General features: G+C 35.7%; 1 protein-coding gene across 4 annotated transcripts in view; it reads left to right on the plus strand.

Moving 5' to 3' along the window:
* PIBF1 (progesterone immunomodulatory binding factor 1) overlaps positions 1-27380 on the plus strand; it is a 216533-nt gene that overhangs the window by 173233 nt on the left and 15920 nt on the right. The window contains exons 15-18 of one of the 4 annotated variants that reach the window (XM_060129210.1): positions 8221-8351; positions 14502-14586; positions 17903-17942; positions 22401-22481. In XM_060129210.1, the coding sequence (XP_059985193.1) occupies positions 8221-8351; positions 14502-14586; positions 17903-17942; positions 22401-22402 (258 nt within the window). In that variant the 3' untranslated portion in view covers positions 22403-22481. Of the gene's footprint in view, positions 1-8220; positions 8353-10556; positions 10722-14501; positions 14587-17902; positions 17943-22400; positions 22482-27380 lie in introns of those variants that run through there. The other 3 variants (XR_009536788.1, XM_060129209.1, XM_060129212.1) reach the window with 3 other exon arrangements.

Consider the following 27380-nt stretch of genomic DNA (forward strand, 5'->3'; position numbering starts at 1 on the left):
CATGTTGTTGAACATCAACAAGGCCCTCATTCCTGTTGCTCGGTATTTTTATTTTTCTGTATCTATCCTATTTCCCATTATCTTTATTGCAGGTCACTTCCACTTCCCCAAACCATCAATTCCATCATATATCTTTTCATTATTACAATTAAATCATCTAAATTTATTTTCCTGAGTCTTTTTCACCTAGGGATTTTTTAGTCTCTTCCCTTACTTTTTTTCCCCTGTGGTCCCTCTTCAACAAATGAGCACGAGTGCGCGTGTTCGTGTGCGTGTTAACATACATAACTTTCAAAACTTAACCGTTCTCTCTGTTCTTAATTCCTTCTGCTCTCTCCCCTCTTCCTTCAGCTATGCCCTTCCTCAGTGATCACCAATGACTTCCTCATTGTCAGTATTCTCGTCTCAGTCCCCTGATCTATCTGTGGCATGACATTATAGATATTATAGATATTCTAGAAATTTTGTCCTCTCTTTGCTTTGCAACACCGTTCTCCCTCATATGGCTCTTTAGTCTTCTTAGCTGATATAGTCATCTTCTTCTAGACCTGGAATGTAGGTGTCCCTCATTGTCTGCCCTTTGCTCTGTTCTTACACCTCAGTGGTGGTTCTCAAATGTTAGTGAGTGTAAGAATCATCTAAGATTTTTGTTGAAAATGCAGGTTTCTAAATCCTGCCCTCAGAGACTGTGCTTAAGTAGGTCCAGGATGAAGCCCAGGAATCTGCATTTTTAACAGGCTATTCTTGTGACTCTAATAAAAGTGATACAGAAAAGAAATAATCCTCTGCCGTCCTATGTACTCCTGTGACTTCAGTCATCACTTCCACACTGATTACTTTCAAATATTTTAACATCCTCCTCTCATGAATTTCTCCTTATTATCTGGACCATACTCAGGACCAGCACAGGGTTGACAATCAATGAGTATGCGCTTGCTTTTGGTTATTAAAATAATAGAATATTTGCACAAATATTTGTAAAACAGATGTTGCCCTCAGCCCACAAGTGTCATTCTGCCACCACTATCCGTCTGTCCTGGTCCCTCTCCTAAGATCTTCTAGACCTCCCCATCTTCTGGCAACAAAAAAGTAACACCTAGAACCACAGAGTTTCTTCAGGATCCTGCCCCAGTGCAAAGGCTGACATCCTAATTGGTTGACTTGTATCCATTAAATATTACCCCTGTTGAAGATGATGATGTCATTAACCATATAGGGACCTAGGAGAAGAAGCCAGCGTTAATGGGGAGGATGGCAAATTCAGCATGTGAGATGGTTTATGTGCAGTACTTTTAAACCTACTAGAATAGTTGAATGGAGTGGCCTATAACAAGTCCAAGACCACAAGAGCTGTGCCTTCCAAATTGGACTGATCATCAGAATCTAAGGCCCAACCCTGAGAAATTTTGATTCACTGGGACTGGGGCAGAGCCCAGAAATCCGCTTTTTAACATTTCCCCCAGTGCTTCTGATGATTGGCTGGGTTTGAGAACTACTGCTGTGGACTGAGAACACAGAAAAGTAGTACCAAAGTATTGCCCCCTACTGGACCTCAAATAGGCATTTTCCATTCCATGACACAGTCAGAAAGATCAGGCAACAGGATATGTGGGTTTTTCAGCACAACTAATTACCACTACTAGAAGGTGTCACTTGTATATATTTTATACACGGAAAGCATCTCAATGTTAAATTCCATTCAACAGAATGCGTTTTGTCCCTGGTAAGGAAGAGTACCATTTCTAGGAGTTTCTTTGAAAATAAACTCCACAAGAAAAAAAATCCCACTTTTAGGAAAAACACAACAAATTGTAGTCACCTTCATATGTCTTTTAACTTTAAGAGAACATATGTATTATAATCAGGTGTTGCTTTTCTCTGAATCATGTGTACAGTTTACTGAAACAAAGGAGAAATAACGATTCTATAAAATGTTGTATCATGGGTTTGGTCCTGCATCATTCATTACGTATATGACTCCTGAGTCACTAATTACTAAGGCTTTATAAGGAAAAGATTACTAACAATAGGCAAAGTGAGCGATTGTGAAACTTTTTTTAATACTAATGATTATAGTTACAGAAAGATTTTTTAACCATATTGGAGGAATTAAATTCTGTTAAGTTACACTGATTTCAAAATAGATATTAGCATCACTTTTCACTGAAAAATATACGTGTACTTTTCCCTGAGTTATTAAATTAAATTTGGGGGATTTAGAAGCTCACAAGTTTATAAAGAAACATTCTTAAAATTGACAGCACTATAGAAGTTTTATTATCTAGAGAGTGAGAAGTTTGTAGGTTGTATAGTAGAAATACATTCTGAAAGTAAGGCTTTTGACCCTTAATTTTGTTATAATACTAAAACCTAATATATGTAATTGCAGTAATGAGAAAAAAACGAACTAAAATAATTAAGACTAATGCCTGCTGTTATATTTTTTATGTAACTGAAGTCAGGTTTGATAAGTTTAAACATGGCTCATTCTAGACTACAGCTGACTACAATTTGAAAATGCCCTTAGTTCTTTCCTACACCACCCAATCCCCCCACATGCACCCCGGGCTATTCTGCACTTCGAAACACAAAACAACTTGCCAGTTCAGTTTATTCAGTTAGGGTCAGTTCTGTAAAAACAAAGTCAAGGCAATTGTTTGATTTAATTAACTAGTGAAACTGGTTGTACAGGTAAGTAGGACTTAGTTTTATTTTTGTCCAGCTGCATATTTGAATGTTCATAAAGTAACTTAGTAGAGTAATAAGATTCCAGTGACATTATAATAGATTTTAAAGAATGATTACCAAAGCAAGGAAAAAGGACACTAAAACCCAAACTATAGAAAATATTTATGGTATTTTTTTCTTTATGGCTCTCCTTTCACTGCAATGAATTGTGTCCAAAAAAAGTCTTCTTTCCTTTCACTATTCATTTCTTATTCTTTGAGGAATTTTTTCCTGGGCTATACTTAATGCAGCCATAACAAAAATGTCTAGTATAATTTAGATGAATAGTTTACATAGCTTTTATAAAGTGGTCCTCAAACTGTGTGCAGATATCCTCTAACAGTTGGTCAGCCACCTCTTGGCTTCACTTTCCTCCTCACCTACCTGGACCTCATGGTTGATCATTTTCACAATGAATGTTTCTGCCTTTGATTCTTTCTGCCTTCCTCTCTACCTTCCACTATACCCATCCTGCCCTTCTGTCCACCTTCAGCTTCGAGACTGCTAGTAACTCATTATTTTTTTTTCCCTGTGAGAGGGAGACCAAAAAACTTGCAGTGCTACGGACTTCCCTGGTAGTGCAGTGGTTAAGAATCCACCTGCCAATGCAGGGGACACAGGTTCAAGCCCTGGCCCGGGAAGATCCCACATGCTGCAGAGCAACTAAGCCCATGTGCCACGGCTACTGAGCCTGAGCTCTAGAGCCCATGAGCCACAACTACTGAGCCCATGTGCCACAGCTCCTGAAGCCTGCACGCCTAGAGCCCGTGCTCCGCAACAAGAGAAGCCACGACAATGAGAAGCCCACACAGCGCAACGAAGCGTAGCCCCCGCTGACTACAACTAGAGAAAGCCTGCACGCAGCAACAAGGACCCAACACAGCCACAAATTAACTAATTAATTAATTTGTAAAAAAAAATTGCAGTGCTAAAATAAATATATTTAGATCTTAATTTGAAAAAAAAATGTATAGAACTTGTAAATGTAGTTTATTTGAGAAGGAAATAGAAATCATTTCTTGTCCTAGAAAAATAGCAAATCTTTAGCCTCAAACTCGTTAGGGGTTGTAAAGGAAAGAGGAAAAAAAAATTTTTCATATAAAAAGCTAGAATTTTTTTGTCAAAGGACATTTAAGTTCATAAATCAGGAATTTTATAATTTATTATTCTGCATAATAAAATACTCCCTTCCCCACCCCCTCATCCTTATAATAATAGATATCCACCACTTTTGTTCTTATTGTTCAGTTTTTGCATATCCAACTTTAGAATACCTTTTTTGAGAACTTACTATATACCATAGTAGGGGCCTCCTGATACTGACAGTGCTGTGTTTAGTCCTGTTCTAGCATACATTTCATATTTGCTTAGGAGAAAAAGAGTAAACACGAAGAAGCAAAAAGAAAACTAAGGTTGGGACTTCCCTGGTGGCCCAGGGGTTGGGAGTCTGCCTGCCAACGCAGAGGACACGGGTTTGAGCCCTGGTCAGGGAAGATCCCACATGCCGCGGAGCAACGGAACCCGTGCACCACAATGAAGAGTAGCCCCCGCTCGCCGCAACTAGAGAAAGCCCACATGCAGCAACGAAGACCCAAAGCAGCCAAAAATTAATTAATTAATTAAAAAAAAAAACACTTAAGGTTGGTTGAGTATATAAAATGATAAAATCCTTTAGAAAGAACTTTGGTCTTATGTGTCAAGAGTATTACATAGTTATACCCCTTTAACCTTAGTGCATCTTCTGTTCTGAAAAAATTTAACAAACAAAATATTAAGAAAAAACGTCTAGGGACTTCCCTGGGGGCGCAGTGGATAGAACTCTGAGCTCCCAATGCAGGGGGCCTGGGTTCAATACCTGGTCAGGGAACTAGATCCCACATGCATGATGCAACTAAGAGTTCACATGCCACAGCTAAGGAGCCAGCGAGCCACAACTAAGGATCCCACGTGCTGCAACTAAGGAGCCCTTCTGCCACAACTAAGGAGCCCGCCTGGCACAACCAAATAAATAAATATGAGAAAAAGATAAAACATCTACAATACAAAACTAGTTTGTTTTAGCATTATTTATACTAGTCAAAAATTGATAGCATGCTAAATGTTTACTAGTATAAACAATGTAATTAAACTCTAGCACATTGGCTTACTAGACAGTTTTGTAACCATTAAAAATACAAAAATATAAATGAAGGTATTCTAACAGCCTGGAAGAATGATTATGATATAAGGTAAAGTAAAAAAGAATAATATAAAGTTGTACATAGTATATATACAACATAGTATATATACAACTATATACATAGTATACAACTGTACTAAGTTGTACATAGTATATTAACATTGAACAATCCAGAAAGGAACTAAAACAATTTCATTTATAAAATAAAATAGAAATAAATTTGATCAAAGGGGAGAAAGACTTGTACACTGAAAACTACAAAACATTCCTGAAAGAAATTAAAGAAGACCTAATAAATGGAAAGACATCCCAGGCTAATGGATTAGAAGACTTAAGATTGTTTTCTGGTTGGTTGGTTGGTTTGGGGGTTATTTTCTTTAATTTTTTAAATTGAGGTATCATTGATTTACAACATTGTATAAGTTTGAGGTATACAACATAGTGATTCACAATTTTTAAAGATTATACTCCATTTATATTTATTATAAACTATTGGCTATATTTCTTGTGGTATACAATATATTCTTGTAGCTTTTTTTTTTTTTTTTTTTTTGGCCACTCAGCTTGTGAGATCTTAGTTCCCCAACCAGGGATTAAACCCGGGCCCTCAGCAGTGAGAGCATGGACTCCTAACCACTGGATTGCCAGGGAGTTCCCACTTATTTATTTTATACCTACTAGTTTGTACTTCCCCTACCCCTCTCTTCCCCCTCCCTCTTTTCCCTCTTTCCACTGATAACCACTAGTTTCTTTTCTATATCTGAGAGTCCTTTTCTTTTTTGTTATATTCACTAGTTTGTTGTATTCTTTAGATTCCACAGATAAATAACATTATAGTATTTGTCTTTCTCTGTCTGACTTATTTCACTAAGCATAATACCCTCCAAGTCCATCCATGGTGTTGCCAATGGCAAAAATTCATTCTTTTTTATGGCTGAGTAGTATTCCATTGTGTGTGTGTATGTGTGTGTGTGTGTGTGTGTGTGTGTGTATGTATATATATATATATATATATATATACCACATCTTCTTTATCCATTCATCTGTTGATGGACACTTAGGTTGCTTCCATGTCTTACCTATTGTAAGTAATGCTACTGTGAGTATTGGGGTGTGTGTATCTTTTCAAATTAGAGTTTTCATCTTTTCTGGATATATGCCCAGGAATAGGATTGCTGGATCATATGGTAGTTCTATTTTTAGTTTTTAAAGGAAACTTCAGACCATTCTCCATAGTGGCTGTATCAATTTACATTCCCACCAACAGTGCACGAGGGTTCCCTTTTCTCCACATCCTCTCCAACATTTGTTATTTGTGGTCTTTTTGGTGATAGCTGTTCTGACAGGTGTGAGGTGGTATCTTACTGTGATTTTGATTTGCATTTCTCAGATGATTAGCAATGTTGAACATCTTTTCATGTGCCTGTTAGCCATCTGTATATAGAAGACTTAATATTGTTAAGATAGATAACAGTACCACCCAAAACAGCTTACAGATTCAGTGCAGTCTGTATCAGAATCCCAAAGGCATGTTTTTGCAGCAATAGAAAAACCCATTCTAAAATTCATGTGGAATTTCAGGTGACCCCAAATAGCCAGAACAATCTTAAAAAACAAAAGTTGAAAAACTCAGATTTTAAAATTTACTGTGAAGTTACGGTAATCACAACAGTGTTGTGCTGGCTTAAGGATAGACATATAAGACTGATGGAATAGAATAGAGAGCCCAGAAGTAAATCTCACATATATGGTTTTTCCAGTAAGGTTGCCAGGACCACTCAATGGAGAAAAGACAGTCTTTTCAACAAATGGTGCTGGTAAAATTGGATATCTATGTGTAAAAGATTGAAATTAGACCCATGTCTTACACTATATACAAAAATTAACTCAAAATGGATCAAAGTCCTAAATTTCAAAAAGAAAGGTATAAAACTCATAGAAGAAAACATAGGAGAATATCTTTATGACCTTGGATTTGGCAGTGGTTTCTTTAAAATGACACCAAAAGTATGGACAACAAAAGAAAAGTAGGTAAGTTGGATTTCATCAAAATTAAAAACTTTTGTGATCCAAAGGGCAGTATCAAGATAGTGAAAAGACAACCCACAGAATAGGAGACAATATTTGCAAATCATACAGCTAATAAGGGCTTAATATCTATAATATATAAAGAACTCCTACAATTCAACAGCAAAAAAAAAGAAAAAAAAAAAAGACAGCCTAACTAAAATATGGGCAAAAGACCTGAACAGACATTTCTCCAAAGAGGATATACAAATGGCCAATAGGCACATAAAATAACTTTGTTGGCGAGGATGTGGAGAAATTGGAACCAAGTGCATTTCTGGTAGGAATGTAAGATGATGCAGCCACTATGAAAAACAGCTGGCAGTTCCTCAAAAAGTTAAATATAGAATTATCATATGACCTAGCAATTCCACTCCGCTCCTAGGTAGATACCCAAAGGAATTGAAAACAGGGACTCGAAACAGATATTTATACACCACAACATTGGTCACAATAGCCAAAAAGTGGAAACAACACAAGTATCCACCAACAGATGAATGAATAAACAAAATATACTATAAACATACATTGGAATATTATTTAGCCATAAAAAGGAATGAAGTTCTGATACATGGTACAACCTGCGTGAACCTTGAAAACATTACAATAAGTAAATTAAGCAGACAAAAAATGACAAATATCATATGATTCCACTTATATGAGTTATCTGGAATAGGCAAATACATACAGACAGAGAGAATAGGGGTTTCCAGGAAATGGGGGATAAGAGGAGTGTTTTTGCTTAATGGGTATAGAGTTTCTGTTTGGGTTGATGAAAATGTTCTGGAAATAGATACTAGTGATGGTTACACATCAAGAATGTACTTAATGCCCCTGAATTGTACACTGTAAATTGGATAAAATGGTAAATTTTATGTTGTTTATATTTTAAACATAATTGTTTAAAATTTTAATTTTACATAGTGATTTAGGTACGTAAATTATACATAGTGGTTTAGGTACATAAGTAAAGATGGAAGGGAATATGAAGACATGAAAAATTACTAAATTATCCTGTGATTATATTATTTTGAGTAGAAATAAAGTTCGAATAAAAGTTTCATTTTTAGCTAAAGAATAGTTATGTTGATTAATAATTTTTAAAACCTTCGAATTATACAGGAAGAGCTTTTCAGAGTAATTCATATAAGGGAGAGTTGGTGTACTGTATCTGTGCTAGAACATTTTGAACAATTTTAGGTTCTTATAAAATTGTCTAGACTTTAATGAAATCTGTTTTTCTTTAGCTTGACAGGGCCAATTCTCTGTTAAACCAGACTCAACAACCTTACAGGTATCTCATTGAATCAGTGCGTCAGAGAGATTCTAAGATTGATTCACTGAAGGAGTGTATTACCCAACTTGAGAAAGACGTCAGGTAAACCATCTACAAATCTTTTATTTGAGTAATAAAGGCATTGTAAGCACAATACTGCTATAGACGAATTCAGGTTGGAAATTGTGAAGAAAATATTGAAATAACGAAGGGGGTCTTAAATGTAATGAGTTCAATTTCTCTTAGAAAAACTAAGTCACATCACATTAAGGTGTTCACAAACAGATAAAATGTACAAATTTACTTAGATTCATGTTGACTTTACCAAGGAATTTTTAGGCGTTTCTTCCACTGACCCTTTACATGAAGTAAACCATGAATTACCTCAATGTAAATAAATTCCTTTCACTTCCTTACATTGAAATTGTTTTCTTACATGACACCTTATCCAAAAGACTTGCTCCACTGAATAATCATTCAAATTCTTTACCTGTTCATCTATATGATCATTTTAATCTTTTTAAATAACAGTAGAAGAATGATCTATATAAAGAGGTTTTAATTCATGGATGCTTAGTTAGTTGGCTTGTTATTAGATTTTAAGATTATTTAGAATAAGTAAGTAGATAAATTATCAACCAATTTATAAAGGTAGAAGCAAAGAATTAGATGGGAGAGAAAATTCTTAAATTAAGGAATTAGAAAAGGTAGTTTATTGAAAAATATAGTTATTGGAAAAGATAGCTATTAAATTCAGGTTTCCTAAGATATATAACCAAAAATATAAAACTGCTGGTAATTAACTCCAAACTGTGACTGTTCTTTTTGATAAATCAGAGTAGTTATCTTTTCCTCTCATTTCTACCCCACCAAAATAATTGGTCCAAAACTTTATTCCTGATCAGAATTTTTTGACAATATAATGAAGTAATTTTAAATCACATTTATGTTTTAAATGTCAACATGAGTAACAATTTATTTGTAGATTAATTTTAAAGTTAAAATTAATATTTAGAATATTCATAACCGGCATTAATAAATCAATTCAGTGAATTAATTAAATAGTTCTATAAATAGCTGTTGGGAGCAATAGAAATTATGTCTCATCATTCACTGGAGACTTGCTTATCTTAAGGAAATTGAGGAAAGAACCCCAAAGAGAACCTTTTCTTTCCATATTATATATTTGATATATTTAAAATTTTGTATAGTGTTTTGTCTTACCTTTGTAATCTTGGAGCAAGGATATATAAAAGGCCTGTGGAAAAAATTACCTCTTTCACAGTTACCTTCAAGTAAGTTTATTTAAATAGTTATTTTACTAAGAACTAGGAAAGCTGAAAATGTTTAATATAAAGAAAAATAATAGCCAGCTACAGGAGAAAATTGTAATGATGAACAAATTCAGCCCTAGAGAAATTTAGCAACTTGTCATCTAAAAACATATTAGTTTTGTGATAGGGCCAAAATTTGAATCCAGATCTGTCTGCTTTCTAATTCCATACTCCTAACCATTATGTTATACTGCCTCCCTATGTTCTAATCTGAATAAGGGATAATTTTTCTTTAACTAATGTAATTAACGAAGAGAAGCAAAAAAAAAAAAGTGTAGAATAGTGGTTAAAAGGAAGGCTTTTAATGAGTTGATAATTGTTGAGGCTGGGTGACAGATACATTGTTATAGTTTCTCTCTTGAAATATTTCATAATAAAAAAAAAAATTCCCTATCTGCATTGTCCAATATGGTAGCTGCTAGCTACATGTGGCTATTGGGCATCTAAAATATGGTTAGTGTTACTGAGGAACTAAAATTTTAATTTTATTTGAATTAAATTAATATTAATTTTCATTACCACTTGTGGCTAGCTAATAGCTATGGTATTGGACCCTATAGTCAATTTTCTCATCTGTGAAATGAGAGTGGCACCAACAGCACCTAATTCACATGGTTATTCAGAGGATTAAATGATATAACCTTTGTAATATATATAGCACTATTCCTATACATTGTTAAAAATGCTTTTTAAATGTTTGCTATTACTAGTATTGTCTTATATTTAACACATTTTTATGTTGAAAATTATCTTTGAAGTGAGAAATAACATTTCTCAAAATATGCTGAATTTTGACAAAAATTAGGACTCCCTTAATTACAGCAACAGTAATCACAAGAACTATGCCAATTATGGAATTAAACAAAAAAAAAAAAATGTTTTGTGTGCTACACATCTGAAGGCTTTAAAGCTGTCTGTGTCTCATATATTTATTGTATACTATTTTAGTAGATTCTGAATTAATATTTCACAGGATATGAAGTCTTGCTCTTCATTGAAGCAACTATCTTCTAATGTGAAAAGTTAAGGTGCTTTCCGAATTTTAATTATGGCTTGTGAGATGCTGTAGCTGTACCCTGATGACGTGAATGAAAGGATGTGATGCCATACAATACAATCAACAAGTCAGATACAACAGGTTAGATCACATTTCTATCTACCATCACCCGGACTCTGAGCCAACGGCATTTCAAATAGAGTAGAATTATCCTGGGCTTTGACTACACGTCAGCCTGATTTCTCTTCTCATGGTAAATGTGTCTGTAAAATGTAGATATTAATGTGAACATCAAGGGGTAGTTGTGAAAATTAAATGAAGTAACATATATAAAAAGCTTCTGGCACACAGGAGGAGCTCAGTAAATGTTACCTCCCTTCCTTTTGTCCTTCATTAATTCGAAATTTAAACATTCGATGATCCATCCAAAAAGATGACTAAGTGATTATGTTCCTTGATCATTCCTGTTACTTTTTGCTGGGTGTGGATTTTAATTGTAAAGAATACTTACATTAACTGGTTAATTTGTAAATGTTTCTTTAGCTTATACAATAAAAGCTCTTTAAAGAACTGAATATAAATTTTATCATTTTCTTACAAAATAAAACAATATCACATCCACAACTTGCCAATTTAGCCATCGATACAATTTATTCAATGCCTAGAAAGATTAGCGCAAACATGCACTATAATGAAATCGTGATAAACATGTTAAAAGCTAACATTTGAGATATCACTACTAACTGTCATTAAAGTAATACTCTGTTCTAAAAGTAGTACTTTTAACTCTCCTCCACCAATCCATAAGAGACAATCTGGGTTATAGTGTTTGATCTATAGTTCAGGACCAAAGGAAGCACGGAAAGAGAATAATTAGCATAAGTTTTCTTTCTCTGTTTTCAATTCTCCATTTATCGTTAACTAGTCATTTAGGAAGAAAAGACTACTTAGGCACTTATAAGGCTAGGCCAGAGTATATTGATCCAGGAAGTTAAAGAACAATATATCAGGAATATGTTTTCATATAGCAGGTGAAACAGAGCCATAAACATGAATTTCTGAGTAATAATTAACAGTGAATTGAATAATTATGGGTGTAATATACCATTCACGATAGACGTGCTCATAAGGAGATTTGTTTTGTAGTTGCTTTATGAGTCACGCATAGAAGCTTTGTATTTTTAAAGGTAAGTTTCCACTGTTATGAAATGTCTTATGGAGACTAAAATTCTATTGAGTAATTACTGTGTGTGGAAGAACACAGAGTATAATCATCATCGTATTCAGTTTTAGAGACCCACGTGTTGAAGGTAGTCTCCCTTGTAATTTAAGAAAGAGAAGGCTAAGACTTTGAAAATATATATCCAAGTATTGTCTGTGGAGCCAACGTCTTGCAAATAGAACTGAGTTGCTTTGTCAACCAGTTTATCCACTTACCTTTTATTCCATGTTATATGTTTAGTTTTGTTATTTAAATATGGAATACTTACTTTATTCTGAAAAAATTAAACACTACATAGAAAGCATTTCTAATGAATTATTCAGTCAAAATTCTTTAATTACATCAACATTCCGTTCCTATTACACTACACTTTATTTAATGGGTCTGTTGGTGTTTGAGAGCCTACGTGTGTGTGTCTGTGTATGTGTTTGTGCGAGTGCACCCATGTATGTACTGCATGTAAGTGCATGTTTACATTCTGTGTGTATGTGGGTACATGTATACGAACATGTATATGTGCATGTATATGAACACATCTGTTCCTTGAATATTCCTATTCGTATTTACTGAACATTTATTTTCACTTTGAAAAATATTTTGGGGACTTCCCTGGTGGCTCAGTGGTTAAGAATCCACCCACCAGTGCAGGGGACACAGGTTCGAGCCCTGTTCCGGGAAGATCCCAGATGGCACAGAGCAGCTAAGCCCGCACACCGCAACTACTGAGCCCACGTGCTGCAACTACTGAGCCCACGCGCTGCAACTACTGAAGCCTGCACATTCTAGAGCCTGTGCTCTGCAACAAAAGAAGCCACTGCAGTGAGAAGCCTGTGCACTGCAATGAAGAGTAGCCCCTGCCCGCCACAACTAGAGAAAGCCCACATGCAGCAGCGAAGACCAAACACAGCCAAAAAATAATAGAAAAATAAAAGAAAGAAAAAGAGAAAGAAAAATATTTTGTCTTCAGTGTGACCCTAGCTAAAGAGAGAATTTTAAAGTTACAGAAACACCTGATCTTTACCATGCTTTGGGGGACTCAAGCAGAACACAGCACTCAGTTTCCTTTTTATCATCTAGTTCTTTTCAACTCCTCGGCTCAGTAGGATCTCTGACGCCTAACTCCAAAAGTCAGTTTGTTTTTATGCTGAGCTGCTTACCTTTATTGACATTTAATTACTGTTTTCCTCTGATGACTGTTTCTCATCTAAATTAGTAAAACGATACAGCATTTTGTAGAGTTTTATGTAATCATTCATTAGATAATTCACATGTCCCTTTGACATACATGAGTATTATTTTCCACTTTACGGATGTGAAAACAGGCTCAGTGGGGTGGTATGTGTCGTGCTTTACACCACACAGTTGAGTCTGTGGCACAGTTGGAAACAGAAGTCAGAGTTCCATCTAGTCTTCTCAGAGGACAAACTCTGATGCTTCCTTGGGGAAGTTCTCAATTAGTAGGAAGGAGGAAAATGTACATTTTTTTTTACTCTTAAGTCCTTGGAATTACCAGTGCTTTCAGAATACTACTACTATTCACTGAGTTTAAAAAAACTTCTCCCTAATATTTTGAAAATTGGTGGCATTCTATTTTCTTAAAATATAACTTAAAACATCTTACCTGTTCAGCAAAACAATTCTCATTAATTTTACCTTTAAAGATTTTGTTTTGACATTCAAGGAATTACGTTGCTTCAATTCAGTGTTGCTTTTCTTAATCCTTGTAGTGCTGTCTGGGTAGACTCATCCCGGTGGCTTTCAAAGAATATTTTATTTAATGGTTCTAAATATTTTTATATGTTGAATAATCAAACTCCGGACAGTATAAGACAGGCCTCAAATATTTATGTTTTAAAATATTAACATGTCCTTACAATTAGGTTTCTCACCCTTTCCTATCAGAAGATAGGTCATTTCAAAGAGAAATTCACAATGCGGACTTAGAAGTTGAAGATTGAACTAAGAATTTGGAGACAAAAATTGTTTCCCCGAGGGCTTCCCTGGTGGCGCAGTGGTTGAGAGTCCGCCTGCCGATGCAGGGGACACGGGCTTGTGCCCCGGTCCTGGAAGATCCCACATGCCATGGAGCAGCTGGGCCCGTGAGCCATGGCCACTGAGCCTGTGCTCCGCAACGGGAGAGGCCACAGCAGTGAGAGGCCCGTGTACCGCAAAACAAAAAATTGTTTCCCCGAGTTAACTATAGCTCAAATATCTGGTTCATTTATCTCACTCAGTTATATACCTGGTAATTTAGTATGTGATAAATTATAAGATACTACTTTCAGTTTTAAGGATAAATGTTGTAATTTGACTTTCAGTGTCTCAAATTTTAATATGGTGCCCATACGTACTTTCTTTTTACCTTTTATATAAGTCCCACTTCATCTTTTTACATTTCAGGAGTAACCAGTCATCTTTAAAACACCAATTTTATGCCCCTACTAGGCAGGAAAGTATTCTCAGAAAGCATCTCAGTTGCATTGTCAAATAGTTGTGAAAAGAAAAAGTATTCTTATAAAATAGCCAGGCCAATGATTGAATCAAACATTGTAGTCACTGATCTGATATCTTTATGAACTATAAATTTAATTTTTCTTTAATTCAAACCATCAGATTTAGTCTTTTGCTATTTATTATTTGTTAATTAAATTTATATTAGTATGACAACTTCTAAAAACTTGGTGGGTTTTTTTTTCCAGCAATTTAAATAAAGAAAAGTCAGCTTTACAGCACATGAAGAATCAAATGGCATTAGATTTGGAACAACTTCTGAATCATCGTGAGGTACTTTTTCCATTTTGTCATAATTTTTACCACCTTAGGCTTTTTCAAAATCATATTGGGTTAAGATTATTGGATCCCAGTAGTCTGTGTTCATTATGAGTTAATTCTTATTCCTGGAATGCTCCTTCCTGATGGCCCCTATTGCCTTGTTCATATCTCTGTCATTGAATTTCCATGTTATTTAATAATTATCTGTCTTATCCCTTTCTCCCTCTAGACAGTAAATTTCTTTTTTTTTTTTTTAATATTTATTTGGCTGCGTCGGGTCTTAGTTGTGGCATGCAGTATCTTTAGTTGTGGTATGCGGGATATTTTAGTTGTGGCATGTGGGCTCTTAGTTGCAGCATGTGGGATCTAGTTCCATGACCAGGGGTCAGACCCAGGCTCCTTGCATTGAGAGTGCTGAGTCTTTGCCCCTGGACCACCAGGGAAGTCCCTAGACAGTACATTTCTTTAGTGTACCTCTGTCTTATTCATCATTGTATGGCCAGTGCCTGGTGTACAATATTTGTATTGAACTTCAAAATTCATAAGTTTTCTTTTAATTTGTTCCTCACAAAAAATATTTTAAAGGTAACAGAATCCCTATTTTATAAAAGAAGAAAATCAGGTTTTGGTGGCTTCCCCAGAGCCAGGTGGTAACTAAGAGATAACCCCAGTTTTTTTTCCTTTTTTTAAGTCAGATTTATTGAGATATGATATACAATAAAATTTACCCTTTCCAGCATACATTTCTATGATTTTTGACTAATGCATACAGTTGTGTAACCATCACCATAATCAATATATAAAATTGTTCCATCACCCCAGAAAATTCCCTCTTGACCCCTTTGTAGTGACCCTTTTCCCTAACTCCAGTTGATCTGTTTTCTATCCCTATAGTTTTGCCTTTTTTTTTTTTTTTTTTTTTTTTTTGCGGTACGCGGGCCTCTCACTGTTGTGGCCTCTCCCACCGTGGAGCACAGGCTCCAGACACTCAGGCCCAGCGGCCATGGCCCACGGGCCCAGCCGCTCAGCGGCATGTGGGATCTTCCCAGACCGGAGCACGAACCCGTGTCCCCTGCATCGGCAGGTGGACTCTCAACCACTGCGCCACCAGGGAAGCCCTATTAGTCTTTTTAGTCTCGGTTTTTTCACTTACCATAAAACAGATCAATCTATGTTGTTGTAAATATTAGTAATTTGTCCTAATTTTTATTGCTGAGTAGTATTCCATTGTATGGATATACCACAGTTTGTTAATCCATTCACCAGCTGATGGACATTTGAGCTGTTTTCATTTGGGAGTGCCTATAAATAAAGCTGCTGTACACAATTGTGTACGTATTTTTGTGTAAATATAAGTTTCCATTTCTCTTGGTAAATACGAGGAGCAGGACTGCTGGGTCATATGGAAAGTGTTTCATGTTGTAAGAAACTGCCAGACTATTTTCCAAAGTGACTGTATCTTTTGCATTCCCACCAGCAGTGAATGAGAGTTCCAGTTGCTCTGCATCCTTGCCAGCAGTTGGTACCGTTAAGCCTAGTTTTTTAATCCATGAATTTTTTCCACTGTACTATCACTGCCTTGTCTTAGCCATGTTTTTACCGTTTTGCTGTCCTAACAGAGAAAAAATTCTCAAAACAGATCATTGGTTTATGAGTATCCTGAAGACATTGTTTCCTAGTCTGGGAAAGATATATCAGGTATTTGGGAAGAAATTATTGGAAGGAAATTATTGAGAGAGATGAACTAGCGAATATTCCTGGAAGCAGCTCAAAGATGCATATCATCTAGAAATGGTGTCAGGGGAATTGGGTGAAGTGCCCAGAATAGCCAATAGATAACAGTTGAATAAGAATAACTTGGATAAATAAAATTTTTTGCAAGTTAAAATCAGGGCTGAGACTAAGGTGAGGGCAGCCAGGCACTGAAGGCACAGAATAGAGGAGGTGCCCCCTCTCAGAGGCATGCACAGTGCAGCGCTGGCACCTGAGACCTTGCCTCACCCTAGTCAGGACCCTGTGAAAATGATCTAGTATGAATCATTGCTTCAATCAGCTAAATTTTCTCAGTTTAAATTAGTGATTCATAAAGAGACCAAATGAACATTTAAAGTGTTTCATTTTCTTTTTGCACTGGGCAGCTCTTGCTCTAACTTTTTAAGTGGTGTCACTTAGTTCTGGTAAGACTGTTTATGGTAATATGAAATGAGATCCCCACCTCATTTACATAGTTATCCAATATGTGTTACATGAAAAAAGAAAATGAGTGGGATAGTTCTAGGTTGACAATGCTAGGATAGTTGAGGCGTGGCCACAGAAGATTTATTTTCTATTCGTGTTAGCTCAAAACTGTTAGCTTAAAAATTCTCTCACGTTGGGAGTTCAATTGTGGTCTTAAGGGTTTCCAGGAATGATAAAATCCATAGTGGCCTCTTATTCTATAAACTTCTAGCATTTATACATTCAAAAATGGTTGTGTGGGGCTTCCCTGGTGGCGCAGTGGTTGAGAGTCCGCCTGCCAATGTAGGGAGCACCGGTTCGTGCCCCCGTCCGGGAGGATCCCGCATGCCGCGGGGCGGCTGGGCCCGTGAGCCATGGCCGCTGAGCCTGCGCGTCCGGAGCCTGTGCTCTGCAACGGGAGAGGCCACGACGGTGAGAGGCCCGCTTACCACAAAAAAAAAAAAAAAAAGGGTGGTGTGTATTTGGAAAGTGTATTAGGTGATTTTTATTCTCTTCTTTAGAGAAAATGTATTAACCTAATAATAAAAAAAAGTGAAGAGAGGGTGAGTATGGAGAAAAATAGCCTTTTTTAGTTTGCCTTTTCAGACTACAAAGCTCAGCTGAGATGAGTAAATGTATTAGGTTAAAGGATCTGCACAAAAAATACTAACTGAAAGATGTGATCATAAATTGAATTGCGATCTCATATCTGTCCACGTCCGTCTATTCTGAATTTTCCAGGTTCTGTCCCTGTATTCAGTGAAACCTTCGGAAAGCAGAGAGCAGGGGAAAGGGGCAAAATATCTCTCCTAACAAAATTCCTTCCATTAAGGCACAATTGAATGTCATGACCTCTGCCTTTATAGAAGATCGGAATAAAATCTGGTGTCATTTCTCTTTGTTTCATGAAACTATTTAAGGCAATCTACTAAGTACTTCCATTTATATTACATAATTTAGTCTTTGCTACAGTACCCTGAGATAAATATCATTGTCCCTACTTTTACAGACGAAACTGATGCTGATAAGAGTTAAGCAACTCAACCGTACTTACTGTCGAAACTTTTTTCTTTTTTTTTCTGAAACAAAAGCTTATGATCTTTCTCCTTAGTCCCATTTAGACAAAAATCTCAGGATGAATTACTGCTTGTGTGAGTTCCAGGAAAATTTGTGCCTCTGTAGATGAAGTTATATCCTTCTGTCTTTTTTACAGAAAATGAAAACTATGTAATTTAATGTGCTTCCTTTTCGTCTTAGTTGCCAGAAAAGTCAGAGCTGAATATCTTATCCAGGTGTTGTAATCTTTTTTTTCTTTTCTTTCACTTTTGATGCTTCAGAATAACTTTTTCTTTGTCTTTCAAGTGGAATGTAATCTTTTTTACCCTTAAATGTCTTCATTTATGCTAAGAGCTTTTAGGTATAAAAATATAAAATATAAATCTTAAATAATTAGGTTTTACAAAAGGTAAAGGAAAAGATTGATAGGATCTCACTCTTAGTTAACATTGTCAGGGCTTCAAATTAAACATTCAGTTTTGAGTATACGAAATGTGATTCCTTAGAATGGCTTCTCTCTCGTTGAGCATACCTCTCGAGTCTTCTTTAATGGCCTTCATTTTTCATTCATATTTATCCACTCATATTTGCCTTAATGAAACAAGATTTGCTGAACACCTTTGGAAATTTTAATTCTGCTTTTATTTGTATATATTTCATCATGTGTCCTTAGAATCTAAGCTTCCAAAAGTAGGAGAAGTATCTTTAATCAGCCATGTATCTAATAGAATACTGAGCATAATTTTAAGAAACTGATATAAAAGCCTTTTTCTGATTTCTTTTGCAGCTGTATTAGGGGGAGTGGTAAGAGCCCCACTTAGGAAGCTATTTCAGTATTTCATTGAGCAATAGGTGGTATCGTGAACTAAACTGGTGATGATGGTGTCCAACAAGCAGGGACCAATTTGAAAACTATTTAGAAAGCAGAATCACTGGGCTTCGTGACTGACTGAATTTAGAGAATGATGAAGAGAGGAGGAATGAGAATTGATGCCCAGGGTTTTGGCTTGTATCCTGGGTTTATGGTGGTGCTACAAAGAACATAGGAGGAATAGGTTTGGGAAAGAAGAACTCAAGAAAATATCTAAGTGGATATATTCAGTAGAGAGTTAAAAATGTAGGTTCTGGAGCCCAAGAAAGAGAAGTTATCTGGAGGTAGAGATTTGAGAGTCAACAGCATAAAGATGGTGCTTTACATGGAAGTAGATTAAATGAACTAGTAAGGGTATATAGCGTGAGAACAGAAAAAGGCCTAGGACAGATTCTTGATGAGCACTAATATTTAAGGGCTGGGCAGAGCAAAAAATGCTTACTCAAAGAAGAGTGAGGAGTGACCAGAGAAATGGCAGGTGCCTCAGGAAAAGAGTAGACCCACGCGAAGCCAGAAGCATTCAGAAGGGAGGAAGATGTCAGCAGTGGCTTAGGCTGCCAAGGGGCCAAGTCGAACAAAGATGAAAAAGAAAATGGTATTTGGATTTAACAAGATGTTTAAAAAAAGCAGTTTCAGTGGCACTAAAGGCAGATTGCAGTGAACTGATAAATAAGTAGAAGTTGAAAAATAGTAAAAGGAAAACTAGGCAACCCTTTGAATAAGAGAATATAAGGTGATCAGGGAGGGAGCATGAGATCAAGGGCCTTTACCTCCCAGAGTTGGAGAGTATCCGGCTTAAATGGGGATAGGAAGGAACCAAACAGAGAGAGACATTGAAAGTACAAAAGAGAGAGGATGATCAATTGAGCAAAAGTGTTGGGAAAGGAGTAGATCCAGGGCGAAGTGATGGGATTTAACTTTAGACAGGTGGGGCACATTTTGCAGGGGAGAAATCAAAATTATGTTAAAAGTAATAAGTTAGTAGGTTTGGTGGTAAGAATTTAGGGAGTTCCCATCTAATGGTTGTTTTCTAATGGGCAAGACACATGATAAGATCAGAGTTTTGAGGAAAATAGAAGTTTGAAATAGCTATGTAATAAATGAGTGATGTACATTACAGAAACAAATAATTGCCAAGATGAAATGTCATATATTTGTAGTAGTGCCATTCTGTGTAATTTTTCTCTAGCAGCTTACACTCAGCATGCTAGGTGTAACCATGGAGAAGGTGGACAGCTGGATTAACCCAGAATTACATATCTACTTGTTCAGCTCTCTTCTTAAATTCTAAGGCTGGAATTACTCTTATATTCCTTACATCACCTATATTTTGAAATACTGTGGGAAATGCCAGCAGTCAGACAGGCAAGATGGCTCTGCTACTTAATAGCTATGGATTCTTTTTTTTTTTTTTTTTTGGAAGACAATTTTTTAGAGCAGTTTAAAGTTCACAGCAAGATTGAGAGGAAGGTACAGAGATTTCCCATATACCCCCTGCCACCGCCCCCGATGCACAGCCTCCCCAGAGTGTGGACATTTGGTACAAATGATGAACCTACGCCAACATGTCATAATCACTTAAAGCCCACAGTTTAATAGCTATGGATTCTTGAGACAATAATTTAACCCCTCTAAACTCAATTTTCTCATGTATAAATAAAGGTAATATCTACTTTACAGGGTTATATGAGAATTAAACAATATAGTACATTTCTGGCATGTGACAGTAACTCAGTGAATGTAGGACCCTTCCCTCTTTTCCTTCCTTTTCAAGAGTCAGTTCAAATGTTATCTATTCTTTGAAGCCCTTCATAACTCAATAAAGAAAAACTTATCTTTTTTTTTTACTTCTTTCCCATAACTTTAAAAATACTTGTATTAATATTCCTATCACTATATATCACAATTACTCATCTGTCTTGCCAATAGAGTGCCTAGTTTTCCTTTGTGTATTAGCCTTTAACACAGTATTTGGTAAGTATTCAATTGAATGTTTGTTAAACTAACTATGATCTTTTCCAACCTTCAATAATAATTGCACTAGAAGCTGTCAAATTAGAAACCAACCTTTAATATATTCACATTCTCTCTCCTCAAAAGTAAATATTTGTGGAATATAAGAAATCTGTTTCTCAAACCTGAGATTCTTCTACCCTTTCACTCACTACTTCTGCCAATAATCTCTCTCAAGGTCCACAAGCATTTCAGTTAGTATTTAACCAGCATTTAACCAACCACTTCTTACTAAGTGCCTAGCGTGTGCAAGGCCTCACACTTACCTGGTTGGACTAACTCCCATGGTTCCAGATAACTTGCCTTTTATTGCAGTGAATGTCACTTAACAAAAAGAAAACAAACCCTGCAGTTAGCCAGGTTTCTGAAAAGTGAAGTCACAGTATAATTATCATTCTTTTATGGTATGTTTATGTTCCAGGACTCTAACTCCTGTGTTCTTTGTGATTTCTCGGAAAGTTTCAGGGACATTTCAGCATCACAAGTGCCCCTTAGGCAATCCACTTCATAAAGGGTTCAAACAAATTACATATTTCTATATGTGTGTCATTCTTTTTGGTTCATACTTAACTGTTTTGAAATTTTCTTAAGAATACCTTTTTACACGATTTTCGTATACACATATGTACTTAAATTTTACAGTCAGAACAGTCAGTATGACTAAAAAAAACAAAAAGTGTGTGGGTAAGTTAATTTTTCTTTAAATGAAGATGTAATTATTTCTCAGATTCATACATTTCTCATCGTAGTGGTGCTCTTCAAGTTCAAGTTTGTTTTTGATTTCCTAGATGTAAATGTATATTTTAAAGACAGTTATTATAGTGGAAACCTAAAACACATACAGTATAAGTCATATTTTCCCTATAAAGTTTTAGAATGTTTATTTTTTCCATATAAAGGTATGTGATTTAGATCTGAGGAAATTCAGGGAGTAAACTATTGCAAAAAATACTCATTTGTGAATGTTGAATTTAAATATACTTTAAGTATGACAAAACTAAACCTACTGTATAAAAGTAGTAATAATATCTTGAGTTTTTATAACTTCTTCCTACCAAAATGTTTTAAAATTTTTCAGCCCAATTATGTTATACTAAAGTGTCCCAAGAGCTCTGTGATGGTCTTATACCCATTTGACAGACGCAGCAACTGAATGTTCCCTCTCCTCAATTTTGAATTGCATAAAAGATACAAATTTTTTTAGATTGTACTCTGTGGACCTCTATGTTTATGTGGACTTATACAAAACTTAGTAGAACTAGGTCAGATTATTTTGATTTTATAAGTATTTTGGCTTCATTTTTCATCTTTTCATCATCAGCTTTAAAATTACAAATATCTCTGTTGTGTCCTGCAAATAAAATTCTGTCTTGTGTGAAACATTCTATCTCATCATAAAAATACTTTATCTGTGTATATATGCTCTTTTAACTTTTTTCACATCACACTTTCACATCTATTATGTATCATATGGACCTGTCATTTTCTAGTTTTTGTTTTTGCTTTTTTTTTTAAAGAATGAAATGTGTATTTTTCCCACTACATTTTAGAAGTTTGGTATGTTTTCTTTTAAATAGTAAGTACACTTCTCTGACCCTTTTTTATCAGTAAGGAACAAGTAAATGACCTCTTGCTATCATTTCTAACCCTGTGTTTTTATGACTTCTAGAATAGCAGCAGTTTATAACAAACCAAACAATTCTAGGGTATAAGGAAACACGCAAAACAAACTGCAGAGCTATTAAAGTAAGTCTCTGGAAATATGTTGGCCAGGAGAGATTATTAACAATGAAATGAAATGATTATGGTCTTATTTGGCAGTATTTTAATTTAAACTTAACAAATCTATATCCCATATGAAGGAGCTGACACTGAGGGAAGGCAGGGAATACAACACGGAGAAGGTACAGGCACTGGAGTGAGTCACGCTCTGGACACCAGGGCTCAAAATGGAGGATAGAGTCTGGAGTCTGAAATTGATGATGGAAATCAACAAGAACATGCGTCAAAAACTATCCGATTATACTGAAGTAGTAAAGGCCAGACAGCAACTAGATGAATACTGGTATAGAAGGGAAAGCCAGGCACCAAGAGGACGTGAATACCAGAAGGCAAAGCAGTTAGAAGTCCAAGGTACTATTCAGTAATCAGATGAGTGAAAGGGTCTGCGCAAACCAATCAGAACAGAATCAAGGTGCCCACACTTGTGTTTTAAGTCAACAGTCGCAGCAGATTTCAGTTCAGAGGGGCCTACTTCAGTGTGTTACTGCTAGCTTCCTCTACCTTCCGCTGTTGAAGATGACCTTAAGATTATATCCCAATTTAGGAAAGAATGTTGTAGGTGATTAGTTACATCCCCTAGGCTATGACAGCACAGTTGTGTCTCATTCACCAAACACTTGAGCTCTCACTAAGCTTTCAGTGGTAGATAGGGTATGACTCCAAAAATGTTTGTCATCTGAAATGCATTAGAATAAGGAGTAGATAAGCCTAACTTCCCTCTGCTCTGGTCAAGACTCCTTTCTTTATTCTGTCCTAGGCCCAAAACTTTGAATACTAGGAGATAATCAGAGGAAAATAATCAAGATGATAAAAGAATTCTTTTCAGTCATAAGAGAGATTAATGGATTGGGGGTGTTTAGAGAAGAAAAGACTTAGAGAGATACAAGAAATTCAAAGTAGGCAGAAATAGACTTGCGATACATCTCTGCAAAGGCTGAAATTAAAACCTAAGGGTAGATATTATAAGGAGACATGTTTTGTTTGCTTTGTTCAGGTGTTATTGTTGTTGTTCTGCTTTGTTTTGTATAGAGGTTAAATAACTTGAAGGTCCCTTCCAAACCTGAAATTGCGGCTATCAAAGGCCTTGACAGAAGGCATCCGCATTACTGTGTACATAACGTCTAAATAATGACAGCTTTGAACCCATTTGAATCCTGATTTCATTTCTTAATAGCTAATGAATCTGGCTTTTTTTTTTTAATTTTTGGCCGCATTGCATCTTCATTGCTGCACGCGGGCTTTCTCTAGTTGCGGCGAGCCAGGGCTGCTCTTCATTGCGGTGCATGGGCTTCTCATTGCGGTGGCTTCTCTTGTTGCAGAGCACAGGCTCTAGGTATGCAGGCTTCAGTAGTTGTGGCACGTGGGCTCAGTAGTTGTGGCACATGGACTTAGTTGCTCCACGACATGTGGGATCTTCCTGGACCAGGGCTCAAACCCATGTCCCCTGCATTGGCAGGCGGATTCTTAACCACTGCGCCTCCAGGGAAGTCCTTGGCTATATTTCTTAAAATCTTCTAAACCTCAGTTTCCTTATCTTGAAAATTGAAGTCATATCTACCTCTTGGTATTTGGGAGAGGATTAAATTTTTATGTAAAATACTTAGTGCAAAGCCTGGCACATAGTAAATACTACATGAATGTTAATTTGCCATACAAAATCTGTTTTGTGTATTGTTTAGAATATAGTGCCATTGACATTCAAGGTGTATTTTTACTTCTTCAAAAATCATACATTGAACTATGTTAAAAATTTGTTTTGATAATATTAATAATTTAAAATTCTCATTGAGCACTTAGAATATTGATAGATGACTTTGAAATAAATTTACATTTTCTTTTAAACTATAGTGTTAGATATGATAATGATATTGTGGGGTTGGGTTTTTTTAATCTTTATCTGTTAAAAATCTCTACTGAAGTATTTACAAGTGAAATGATCTGAGGTCTGAAATCTGCTCTAAAATATTTCAAAATAACTAGAAAGGAAGTAGATAAAACAATGTTGACAGAACATTATGGCAGTTCCTCAGATGATTAAGCATAGAGTTACCATATGGCCTAGCAATTCCACAACTAGGTTTATACTCAAGAGAAATGAAAACATGTCTACACAAAAACTTGTACATGAATGTTAGCAGCATTATTCAAAACAACCCAAATGTTCACCAGCTGATGAATGGGTAAACAAAATGTGGTATAGCCATACAATGGAATATTACTTAGTCATAAAAAGAAATGAAGTACTGATAGATTTACAACATCGATGAACCTTGAAAACACTATGCTAGGTAAAAGAAGCTGGTCACAAAAGACCACATATTATATGATTCCATTTATTTGAAATGTCTAGAACAGAGAAATCAACAGAAACAGAAAGTCGATTAGTGGTTGCTTAAGGTTGGGAAGTTGAGGACCAGATGGGATAGAGGAGAGGAGTGATTCCTAGAGGACTTGGTGTTTCTTTCTGAGGTGATAAAAAAAAGTTTTAAAATTGTATACTTTAAATGGATAACAATATGGTATGTGAATTGTATCTCAATAAAGCTGTTTGAAAAAGATGATACTGACAAAATGTTGATAATGATTAAAGTTGGGCAATAGACACTGGGGGCTCACTATGCCATGCTCTCTTCTCTTTGGATCTTTGAAAATTTCCATAATAAAATGTTGTTTAAATACTCTTTTAGATGAAGTTTAAACCTCCAAAATATGAATGTACTTGGTTTAAAACAAGGTTGGTTTCTACCTTGCATTAGCTCAGGTAGGAAAGATGCACAGAATTCTGACTTGACTGCCAGATACATTGTTACTCCTCTAGAAAAGCACTTACATTTAACCTCCAGTGGAGCACATAGTTTGCATTATACTTGTCAGAGCTATTTTCATCAAGAAATGCCATCTATGTGTCCCCTTGCCAACATCTTTGCAGAGTTTACAACTTTCAGCAATTTATTGGCATCAACTATGCAATACTCTTAAGCAGCTGCTCTGCAGTTGAGCTGTTTTAATATGCCACCCTCTATGCAAATAGTTTATATTAAATGGCCAAGATATGTGCTTTCGGATTCAAGAGAGCAATTTATCTCTTTTATAGAGATTGTATAGTAACAGTCATCATCTTCATCATCATCATCATCTGGAATTTTCATAAGAATGTCCTTAACTCTTCCATTTTGAAGAGTACTGTACTGCAATGTGCTTTTTATTGTTTTGTTTTAAGTTTCAATTGTGTAATCAGATGCGGTTCTACATTTGTTCGTTTTAATGAAAGTTTCCTTCATTCTTGAAGTTACTGTAATTGTCTTATGTATTTGATATACTAGAATTATAAGATATATACTATTAGGTTTTTGAAAATCACTATAAAAGCATATCAGAATTAATGAATATTATTATAAATCAAACTGTTATAGAAGAGTGTTTAAAGGTCTCATACAAGTGGTAAAAGGAAAGAATTTGAGGCATGGCACTTTTGCTGTATTTGAATTTTATAATGAACAAGTAATGCTTCTATAATTTTAAAAAGCAGGAATTTAAAAAAAAAAAGCAGGAATTTAAAAAGATATTTTGACAAATGGCTTTCTAAATTAATGGAACATTTGCCAGGAATAGACTAAGACTGCCAAAACGAAGGGGCCACATATTAGGACACTCCACATTTTGTCATTTTGGACAAGAGAGCCTACTTTCCACCTGAGGACCCTAGAGTGGAGCCTGCTTGACAGATTTTCTTATCCACATATCCAGAGATTGTACTCAACTGTCTCACTCAGATGAATGGCCCATAGCAGCAGAAAGAAAACATTTAATCTGTTCCTTCATTCATAAATTGGAACACACAACCAAAGACCGTCAGAAACTGGAAGAAAATTAATAGCACAAAAGGGAAAAATCACAATAAACAGAGAAACTGACTCCCTTCTCCAGAGAAAACAAAAATTTCTGTAACAGAAAAGAACTTACAAAGTATTGTAATTAGTTTCTTCAGAAAGATTTGAGGAAGTAGTATTTACAGAAAATAAGCATTATACAGAAAAAGTTTCTGGTGTTTTCAAAAATTGCTAAAATCAAAATCATGAAGTTATTATAAGTAAGTAAAAATGCCAGTAGAAGGATGTCAGGAAAAGCCACTGAACTCTCCTAAAGCTTAGAAAAAGGTAAGAAGACAGAAATTAACAGGGAAAAGCTAAACAATATCAACAATTCCAGAGAGAAATAAAATACCTGCAAAGAAATAAAGATCAGCTTGGCCTCATAGTTCCTAGAAATTTGACTTTAGAAGATAGAGATGTAACACCGTCAAAGTTCTGAAGGGAAGCACAGTACTTTACCACAGTACCCTCTCTCATGAAATTACTAGATTGTTTGCCATCAAACGACAGAAAGAGAGCAATGCAAGAAATAATGGAACATGCCAAGATGTGCAATAAAAAGAAATTTCAGAGTAACAACTGTGCAGCTGTCTTAAAAGAAGTCAGTACAAAATTGATCCCAGCAAACAGTATGATTAAGCTAGATAATCTTAGGTAATATGGGAAAAGACATATACTAGTTCCATCAATGAGGGAAAAAAAGGCAAGAACTCTTAAGGAGAAGGGGGGGAAAAGTCTCTATGAGAAAGTCAGGGCCCAAGTAGGAATCTAAGTAAATGGCATGATTTTGAGTGATAGATGCAATGTAAGAAAAAGAATCCAGTTGAACTTGATACCTGAAACATTTTCCTTTGAACATCACAGGTTCCTTTTCTGTGGACCTAATCACACTCTCTGCTCTGCAGTGAACAGTATTTATAAATCATTAAACAGTAGTACAAATAACCCTGCTGACCAATCACAGAAGGACAGTTAGAGAACAGAGAAAAGCAGAA

Source organism: Lagenorhynchus albirostris, chromosome 18 (genome assembly GCF_949774975.1).
Source record: "Lagenorhynchus albirostris chromosome 18, mLagAlb1.1, whole genome shotgun sequence".
Classification (NCBI taxonomy): Eukaryota; Metazoa; Chordata; class Mammalia; order Artiodactyla; family Delphinidae; genus Lagenorhynchus; species Lagenorhynchus albirostris.